Source organism: Dromiciops gliroides, chromosome 4, assembly GCF_019393635.1.
Source record: "Dromiciops gliroides isolate mDroGli1 chromosome 4, mDroGli1.pri, whole genome shotgun sequence".
Lineage (NCBI taxonomy): Eukaryota > Metazoa > Chordata > Mammalia > Microbiotheria > Microbiotheriidae > Dromiciops > Dromiciops gliroides.
The window spans coordinates 104,835,600-104,845,802 of record NC_057864.1 but is presented as its reverse complement, the minus strand read 5'-3'; the positions used below and the strand labels follow the sequence as shown (position 1 = coordinate 104,845,802).

At 42.8% G+C, this 10,203-nt stretch overlaps 1 protein-coding gene across 2 annotated transcripts in view; it reads left to right on the top strand.

The window, feature by feature from the left end:
* The first annotated feature begins 3,310 nt into the window (after positions 1–3,310).
* NUCKS1 (nuclear casein kinase and cyclin dependent kinase substrate 1) overlaps positions 3,311–10,203 on the top strand; it is a 47,383-nt gene continuing 40,490 nt past the window's right edge. The window contains exon 1 of one of the 2 annotated variants that reach the window (XM_044004151.1): positions 3,311–3,566. In XM_044004151.1, coding sequence (XP_043860086.1) covers positions 3,550–3,566 — 17 coding nt within the window. In that variant the 5' untranslated portion in view covers positions 3,311–3,549. The remainder of the gene's footprint in view (positions 3,567–10,203) is intronic. The other variant, XM_044004150.1, reaches the window with a different exon arrangement.

Here is a 10,203-nt window from a genome sequence, read left to right as displayed (position 1 = left end):
AACTCTTTCCACTGGCTTCACTAGCTTCCTTCAAGTCCCCTCTAAAAGACCACCTTCTTCAGGCAGTCTTTTCCAACCTCTCTAAATTTTAATGTTTTCCCTCTATTAATTATTTCCTATTTATCCTGTATATAGCTTGTTTGTATGTATTTGTTTGCTTTTAGTTTCTCCCATTAGAGTGTAAGCTCCTTGACAGTTTTTTGGCTCTCTTTGTATGCCCAAAACTTTGCACAATGCCTGGCACATGGAGGGTACTTAACCAACACCTGTTGACTATTATTTAAGAATGCTTTCCACTTACTCTTTTTTTTTTTTTTTGGTGAGGCAATTGGGGTTACGTGAATTACCCAGGGTCACACAGCTAGTAAGTGGTAAGTGTCTGAGGCCGGATTTGAACTCAGGTACTCCTGAATCCAGGGCCAGTGCTCTACCCAGTGCGCCACCTAGCTGCCCCTCCACTTACTCTTTATATATCCTCTGTATATCTAGTTATTTACATATTGTTTCCCCCACTAGAATGTATATTCTTTAGGGACACCAATGGGTTTTGGGGGGTCTTTCCCCAGAACTTAGCACAATACCTGGCATATAATAAATAATACATGTTTGTTGAACTACTGTTGACTGACCTAACTCTACTCTCCTTGCCCCCCACCTTCCTCCAGCATCATTAAGATGAGGACAAGGGCATCTACCTTAGACTAAAGATGGCCTTCTCCATGGTATAATGAAAAAGGTACTGGCTCTGAGATCAGAATACTCATGCTCAAATCCATATTCTACTGCTCACCACCTCTGTGACCTTCGGTATGTCACACAACTTCTCTGAGCCTCAGCTTCTACATCTGTAAAGTAAAGGTGGTTGGCCTTGATAGTCTCTGAGATCCCTACAGGGGCTGGGTCTATGAACCTCTGACCTTTGAGTGTTCACCTTGCACCATTTGGTCACACAGCCCTATGAATTGACATCTTCAAAAATTCTGCTGTTGTTCCTGCCTCCTTCCATGATTTAAGAAGACCATGGAACTGGAGTTACATGTAGGTTCAGGCCAAGCACTTGAGACCCAATAACCAGATACTGATCCAGATACTGACTCTGTTGGCACTACCTTTAGTCTACATATGTTTGGAGAGAAAATGCCCAAACTGACTCTATCCTCTATAATCCACAATGGGAGTACCCAGATGAACAACCAGCCCTATGTACAGCAAACTCCTACTTCTTGTTCCCCTAATCCTTGTGGTTCGGGATCTATTTAGTTGGGGTAAAAGTATAGCCTTTCTCCTGTTGTCACTTCCCATACTCTAACTTCATTCAGCTTCCTCCCAAGCCTTGGCCGACTGTCCTTTCACTGTACCCTATGGAACCATCTATCATTAACATTCTCCTTTCTTTTAGATCTCTTCTCGATTTCTTTCCATTTTATTATGCTCACAGTTTTTGAGGGGTTTCTTTTGGGGGGGCGTTGCTTGCCCTGAACACATGGGCATTAGAGAGGGTATGAATAGCTCTGCTTATGTTTTTAATCTGCCCTGGGTATACTGACTATGCCAGGTACCCACTCATCTCATAACTGAGCAAGGTAATCCCTCTGCCTCTTTATAGTAGTCCTAAATAACAGTGCTCTCTCAAATAATTGCTAATTGTCCAATAAAACAACCTCAAACTGTGCTACTCACTAATCACTGCACTGCTTCAGCCTCTGCATTGGCTCTCAGCCAGTAGCATGGACCGTAATACAGTCAGCCAGGCAGCTTGGAGGTGAGAGAGCGAAGTGACATTTGCCAAAAAAAGAGGCAAAAGACAGCTGTTCATGGTTCTAGCCTTGGTTTGCTTTTCGTTTCTCCCTGGATTATCTATACAGAAATTAATTAGGGCTTTCAAGGGAGAAGAGCATTAATGTTTCTAGGAAGTATTTCCCTGTATGGTTACTTAGAAGCTTGCCTGTAATGGGGATGTAGCCTATAGCACGGGGAGTTCTTCTCAACCTAATTCTCTGTTAAGTTATGGTTTGGGGGAAATACAATGAGTTCAGTTTTGGACATGTTGAATTTAAGATGTCTACTGGACATTTGGCTAGAGATGTCTGAAAGGCAATTGGAAATATGAGATTGAAAGTCAGCAGAGGTTGGGGCAAGGTAGGGAATTGAGGTCAGGAAGATGGGGAATTAGCCACATAGTATAATACTGACATAAACAAAAATTGAGGTATCTATCCTGTAAAGGACTTATTTGAATCCATTCTTTTACATTCAACAATTAATATCTTCAAAAAATGCTAATGTCACATTCTTGAAGGCAGAAGCTGCTTCATTTTAGTCTTTATCTCTTGGAGTCAAGAAGACCTGGGTTCAAATCTTTCCAATGACACTGAAATGTGTGACCCTGGCAGGTCACTTAAACCAATCCAAGCCCTCACACTCTGAGACCATAAATCAATGTAATCATAGATTTAGTCCAAAAAACAACAAAGAAATTCCTAGAGCCTGGTAGTGTTTGACTTATACCAGGCACTTAATAAATGACTGCTGCTTAAGTGATGAAGAAGCTCTCCATTGCAGACTTCACTTCAGCTCTGGAGACCTCAGTGGAGATGCCATTGTTGGTCAGTTTATCCACCACCCCCCGTGACAACTGCTTGGCGAGTACTGAGTGACCAGTGGGACCTCCAGGGTCAGGATAGAGCCAATGTCATGAGCCCGACTGGTAGATTTTCTTGTCAAAAGGCCTGAAAGCCCTGCACGTGGGGATGGTTTCTGGTCTTGATGAGGTCCCTCCAATTCCAGGAGAGCTATGGGTCTCCAAGGGGGAGGGGCTGAAGTCGGGGGAGGGGCCTATGTATTTAAGGTCAAATTTTTTTGAACCTATAGAAATTTCCCTCCAATTCTGAACCAGCCCCTTGTTGACGAATCTGCCGCCCCCTCCCAGGACTTAGGCCTTGTAAAGCATCGAGACCACTGAAGCAGAAAAGAAATTATTCCGAATTTATCTGACACTGAATCACTGTGAATGCCACGTATATTCCACTCGTCAGTCATTCCGGGACACGGCTTAAGGCGAATCTGCTGTTCGACAGTGGGGGCCGCGGCCAGGCGGCGTCCATTTTTGTTTTGCGGCCGTGCGCTCTCACAGTAACTTCGGGAAAGAGGACCCCCCCCCTCCCCTCGGAAGGGGCGGAGCCTATTGGGGAGGATGGGCGGGACCAAGGCGCCGTGATGATTCAAACAGTCCAATAGGCTCACTGCCTCCGGCGGGTGCCGCCAATGGGTGGGAGGGTAGGGGGCGGGGCGCGGGAGACCTAGCGGGGTAGGTTGCACAGCGGCTTTGGCGCATTTTCGGCTGGTTTGATTCATCCATTTTGAGGAGACGGGGAGCGGGGGGCTCGGCAGATCCTGGGGGCCTGGATCCAGTAGCGGCAGAGCCTGAGAAAGCTAGCGGCCCGGGCCTCGGCAGCCAAAGCAACTCCGGGGGGGGAGGGGCGCCCAGCGCGCGGGGTGGGGGGGGGGCCTGGTCTTGGCTTCGCTGGAGGTCCGGTTTCGGCTGCGAACATGTCCCGGCCCGTCAGGTCAGTGTGGAGGGAGAGGCCGTTGTGGAAGCCAGGGGGAGGCTGCGGCGGTGGGCTAGGGAAGAGGAGGAGGAGGAGGGTGGACTTGGGGCGGGGGCGTACATATATATATGGGGGATGTCTTGCGGGTTAGAGCTGGGCCGCTTTCTTGCTGCGCGCCGCCGCTTTCCTCCGGGGGCCGGCGCGCGCCTCAGAGTGGGGGAGGGGGCCTGGCTGGCTGGTGCGCGGCGATGCCTGCGGGGGGGGGGAGGAGGCGGCGGCGCGCACGCGCGTGCCCCGTGCCTACCCCTCCCGCCCCAGTCTCGCGCGGTGCGGGTCATTTCTTCTCCTGCGGCTTGGAGGGGCGGGGGCTCCTTCGCGCGAGCGTCTGCGTCGCTGCCGTGTGGGATGAATTGCTCGGAGTGCCGAGCCCTGGGGGAGGTGGGGGTAGGGTGGGGGTGGGGGGCGGGAGTAAGCAGCCAGCTCCCCCAGCAGGCCCCACCTCCTTGGGTCGCTGCCCTGTGCCTGGAGTGGATAGAGAGGGCGGGAGTATAACTAGTGGAGTCCTTCGCCCCCCCACCAACATCCCCCCTGCCCCCCGTCGAACCCCCACGCGTGGCGTGGGGGGCTTCGTCGTCTTTGGCGATGTCCTCGCCGTGGAGGCGTCGCCTTGGCTCGTCCTGGGGTCCCACCTCCGAGCTTGCTCGAGGGCCCCGCCCACCGAGCGGGGGCGGGAGCGGGAGGGACCCAATCTACGTTTTCTTCTAGGCCCCAAAATGACAGTCCAGGGCGGGAGGCGCGGCCAGGAATGGTCACTTCCCCGTCCTTAGGCCGTCCCCTCAATCTTTGACTCCAGCTTGTTGGCGGAGAGAGGCGTAGGCCGAGCTTCGCCCACGTCTCCCCTCCCTCAGCTCCTCCCCTCCCCCTCCCCAGGGGTGAGCATGTGTCGGAATCGGTCCCGCCCCCTTTCCCCGAATAGCTTGGGAGCTGGTAAACTCAGGAACCCATCAGGCCCCACGCATTCCCAGAATTTCAGCAAGTTTGCTGTTCTCCAGTAGATGGTAGACTCTCCCTTTTCGACCCTTGCCACTGTGGGGCGTGGGCCACTTTCGGAGGGGGAGTGGCATTGTCAAACCTGATGGGAGCCTAAATGGAAGAGATGGAAAACGAAAGCTTGATCTTCAACTATGCAGCTGACAGTTTGAAATGAGAAAGTGGCGTTTCAAGTAATGTTCTTCGTGTGGTGGGATGGACCGGTGTCTATCCTTGCTGCCTGCCATTTCTTATTCTAAAGTTAATGGAGAAAATCCTTTTGCCACTCAGACGTAGACAAGAATGGATTTTCTTAAGACACTAGTGTCCCATCTAAGTCATTGCTGGCCCCTCCCTAATCGCCAAAGACATTTCCAAAAGGTGGTAATGTATATTTTTAGGCTTTAGAATTGAATGACATTGGAGGGTGGGAGAGGAAATGAATTATATAAATTCATCAGTGCTCTTCTCTTTACTCCCTAGACCCTCCTCTCTTTCCCTCTTCCTTGATGCTGATGAGCTGTAACAGATTCCTGGTGAAGAAAACTGAAATGCAGTTTCTACCAAATTGGCTCTCCTGCCTACTATCAAATGCAAGATGTTTTTGATAATCAAATCAAACATTATCTTTGATAGAACAGCTGATGTTTGTTTTAGCTGGGTTATATATTTTATTATGTCCTGGAAGCAGTTGCTACAGCTTCAAATGATCGCTGTTTGCTTATGAATTTTAAATTTTGTATTCCTAAGTAACTTAGTTATGTTTTTAGTGACCATTTCTTATTCTTACCTGCCTGGGTTTATTTGTTCTCCCAAATTTAGATATTGGAACCAGAGCAGAACTTTATTACTCAAGAAGTTGGATTTTGCTTCCATCACATGAGGGTAAATATACAGAGCCCAGCTTAAACCTCAAATTTTTCTAGGTATAGGTGATACATGCATCGGTTTTTCATTGTGCATTAAAGAGATGTAACTAATTTTTACCTTTTTTATTTAGCCTTAGCTGAACTTTAAACAGGCTTGTTTATATTGTCAGTTGGATTTTTTTAGTTTGTCACTTAGAAATTTGTAAGTTCAAAAATCACTCAATAAAAGAAGAATTTCAAGGCTAAGGAATAGAAAAATTTAGAAGCTAAGAATTCAGTATTTTGGGGTTTTGTTGTTGTTGTTGTTTAACAAATAAGGACAACGACAACAACTGAGAGGTAGAGTGTTCCTTGATTTTTCTTTGCCTCAAGAGTCCTCACAAAGATAAGTAAGTTAAGTTTTGTTCAGGAATGAACAGCATTGACAACTTTGTTCTCATAAGATAGAAATCAGTCTTTTATTATTGCCAAGCCCTGTGTTGCAAAACTAGATAATATGAAATTAGTGGTTCTGTCTGCTTGATTGAAATTTTAATAGTATGGTATAGTAAAATAAATTCTGTAGTTTTGTGTCTTTCACTTAGAAGCTTAAGTCTTACCAATTCCTTAGATTCTCTATTAATGGTAAATAAAATAGAAAATCAGAAATGTAAAAAGTGTTTACTCTGGCTTCCGTTGAATTCAGTGATTGTTGGTAGAAAGTTGTTGTTCAGTCATGACCCACTCTTTGTGACACCATTAGCCATGGTGTCCATGAGGTTTCCTTGGCAAGGGTACTGGAGCGATTTGCCATTTTCTTCTCCAGTGGAAGGTTAAGTGATTTGCCCAGGATCATGCAGCTAGTTAATAAGGCCACATTTGAATTCAGGTCTTCCTGACAACTGGCCCAATGCTCTATCCCCAGAGCCATTTTAGCTACCTCAAAGTATTTTGGTATAAAATACTTTGTTGCAATTAACTCCTCTAGATGTTTGTGAGTTTCGAAGGGAGAGAATATTGCTATAGCTTGTTAATGCTATTAAACATTATGTTCTTTTGACACCTCTATGTATTGTACATTTTTAAGAAGTCTGAGTACCTCACAAAAATTAGTATTTTAGGTCTTGTCCTTTTATAGCACCTAGTATACGAAGCATCTCATGAGCATCTTTAAGTGCCTTTTCTTCCATTCATTTGCAAGTTGTAGAATTTTTCAGACTCATCTAGATTAACCCCCTTATCTTGAATAAAAGGAAACTGAAGCCCAGAGAGGCTATGGAGTTGCTTATGGTCACAGAACAGGTTGGTGGTAGAATTTGGACTAGAATCCAAGTTTTTCAGTCCTTTTCCCACTTTGTTTCCTAATTATCGAAGAATTGGTAATAATTGATCTTGTTTTAACATTTTAAAATTTGTTTGTTTGAAATTCATTATCTGATTTCACCCTCACAAAACCCTATGAGATAGAAGTGGTATTAATCTCTGTTTAACAAATAAGGAAGGTGAACTAGAGAAGTTCCATGATGTGCTTGGACTAGAAGAATCCTGGTGTTAAGACTGTGTTGTGCTCTTTGCAGTGATGGAGCTCCTTGTTAAAGGAACACCGACCAACCTATTTGTCCTTTCCTGGTTTGTCCTTTCCTTTGTAGTACATCATCACAGACATCACAAGTCTGCCAGAATTGGCAGTTTCAGCTGTTCCTCCTGGACCTGAGAGCTTAAAGTTATAAGGGAGCTTTTGCTGTCCTCTAGCTTAAATTTAAAACTTTGAAATTCAGTTATGTGAAAAAGAACATAGCAAATACTGACTTTTCCATACTTTACCCTTGTCTTGTTTATGACTTGTAGGAAAATAATTCAAAATTTTCTTCAAATTCTTAATTGCTCTCTTCAAAAGCAAGAATTTTGGTTAGGACATTTCTGTTCTTCCTAATCAAGAAACTGACTTTTGAAACCATCTGAGTGAAGGCCAAAGGAAAGAGGGAAGTTTGCTGAAGCTTGCAAATTTAAGGTATTATAATGGAATATATTGTGTTGAACATTCACAATAAGATGTTCTATAGGTATTTATCTCCAGATTTGAGTGACACTAACACTCCCGTATAGTTCTAAATTTTAGAGGCTATATGAAAGATGCATACAAATGTTATTTTGTAAATGGGCAGTAGATTGTTTCCTCACACTTGATTTTCTCTCCCCCACTCCTTTATTATGATTCTTCAAAACAATATAACATACAAAAAGAAATCTTTTGAATGGTGTTATCATTTAAGTGCAACTTTTATTCATATAGGACTTGTCCAGAAAAAAAAAAAATTCTAGTACTTCAGGGTCAGTTTGATCCTTTGAGAAACAGGCATTTTCTCCCTTGAAGTCCACTTACCTGGAAGTAATAATTTTTAAAATTTTAAATGAGTCATAGGGCAGGTTAATGTTAGAGCATTTTGACATGTCCAATCTTAATTTTCAATTTCTTTTTTTTTTAATTGTGGGAATGGAAAAATAATTTTGAAGATGATACTTGCAGTTTTCACAGATATCAAATGCTACTTAATGGATATCTAGAGGAATTAAGAGGGGGCCAGCTACTAATACTTTAAACTGTATTTTGAAGAGCCATTATCAACATTGAGTCCGTTCTTTAGACGTAGGCATTGGTTATAAAAAGAAAATATTTGAGGAAAACCTGGACCATTTTATATTTATAAATGATTTATTTAGTTCAACCTAATTTTTTAAATGATATTTTCAGGAGACCTAGCTCTTCTGCTTACTGCCCTATACCCTTCCTAGGCCTCAGTTCTTTTAGACATAAATTGAGGGGGTTGATGTGGATGGCCTTTTTTGAGTTGGTTATATTGGGCAGCTTTAACATTTTTATTCTAATTTCCATGTCATGATTGTTACTAAAGGAAAAAAGTTTGGCTTGGAATTTTTTTCAGTAATGTTTTGAGGGAAGAGAGCCAAGAGAGGTTCCTAGAAGACAAAGGAAAATATTAGGAAGAGAGAATGTAAGAGACATGAGGAAAACATGCCTGTCTGGAATGAAAGTTAGGCTTGGAAACATTAGAACTAATGGCTTATATTTAATGTTTGAGACTGAAATCCAAATAATGATAAATACAATTTATATAGCATTCTTAATGTTTGCAGAAGATCATAGATACATTATCTCATTTAAACCCCTAAACTCAGTAAGATGGGGTAGTATCATGGCCATTTTAGAAATGGGAAAAGGGAAGTCAGACAGAGGTTAAGTGACTGGTCTGTGGTCACACAATTAGTAAGTGGGTTGGAATTTGAGTTCAGATATTCTTGACTTCCAAGTTCAGCATCCAGTGAAGGTACTTATGAACAGTTGCAGTAGATGACAGTGTTAACATTTAAAAACATTATTCCTGGGGGCAGCTAGGTGGCGCAGTGGATAGAGCACTGGCCCTGGATTCAGGAGTACCTGAGTTCAAATCGGGCCTCAGACACTTGACACTTACTAGCTGTGTGACCCTAGGCAAGTCACTTAACCCCCATTGCCCTGCAAAAAAAAAAAAAAGTACTGCTTTAAGTATTTTGAACTGTATGTGAGACCTTTCTATCTGACTTTTCTGAGATACATGCTCAGCAGTGCATTCTGGGATTCAAAAGAGGTAGACATTTTATTAGCATGATTGCACATTTTTTAATCTGATTTTTTAAAAATAACTGAGTTTTTTGTAATTTAACCTTTAATTTGCCATAAAGTGGCTTTTCCAATTTAGGAGGCATCGTGATGGAAGGAAAAAAACAATGGACTAGGAGTTATTAGATCTGAGTTCTAATATCAAGTCTGCAGCTGTGACCTTGGAAGTCAATTCTGTGGTAAAGTGATGTTTCCTCATCTTTCTAATATGTAAAGTGAGGAAATTAATTATGATTCTGTATAAAAAGAAGAAAATATATTTTATACATAAAACATTTCCTTCTCTGACATAAGAAGGACCAGCTGTGTCAATTGATGCAAATATTTTATTATAATTTCACTTACTTTGCTATCTCTATTTTCTTTTCCTTGTGGATTAAAATAATTCACTCTCACTTGACAGTGCTTGGTTCTTTGAACTATTTAAAAATTCTGGTTCTGCTGTTAAATTAACAACCTGACAAATAACAAACACTTGAGTATATACCATAAAATGCCCATATATGTATTTAAGTGATAATCTTAAAAAAAAAAGTCACTTTATTACTGTAGTCAAATCAATAAGTACCTACTGTGTGCTAGGCACTGTTGCCAAGTGCTGAGGATACTAAGAAAGGCAAAAACAGTCCCCTTCTTTCAAGGAATTTATAATTTAATAAGACAATATGTGAACAACTGTGTACAAACAAGCTATTTAGGATGCAGTGGAGAAAATCTCAGAGGGAAGACATTTGAATTAAGGGGCACTGAGAAAGGCTTGTTGCAAGGTGTAATTTTAGTGAAGACTTAAGGGAAGCCAGGAGGTTGTGATGAGGGAGAGGATTTCAGACTTGTGGAGATGGCATTGAAAATGCTTAGAGCCAGGAAATGAGGTCCTGTATGTAGGTTGTAGAAATGTTGGTGGAGAGAAGGAGAAGACACAATAAGAGAATCAACAGGACTTGGCAACAGATTGGGGGGAAAGTGGGGAGAGGAATATGGCATGTGTGTGAAAAAAGTCCACTTAGTTTAGTTTCTGAGTTTGTATGATTCAGAGCATGATTGTACCCTCAACAGTAATAGGAAAGAAAGAGGGAAGGGTTTGGCAGGGGAATGATAATGC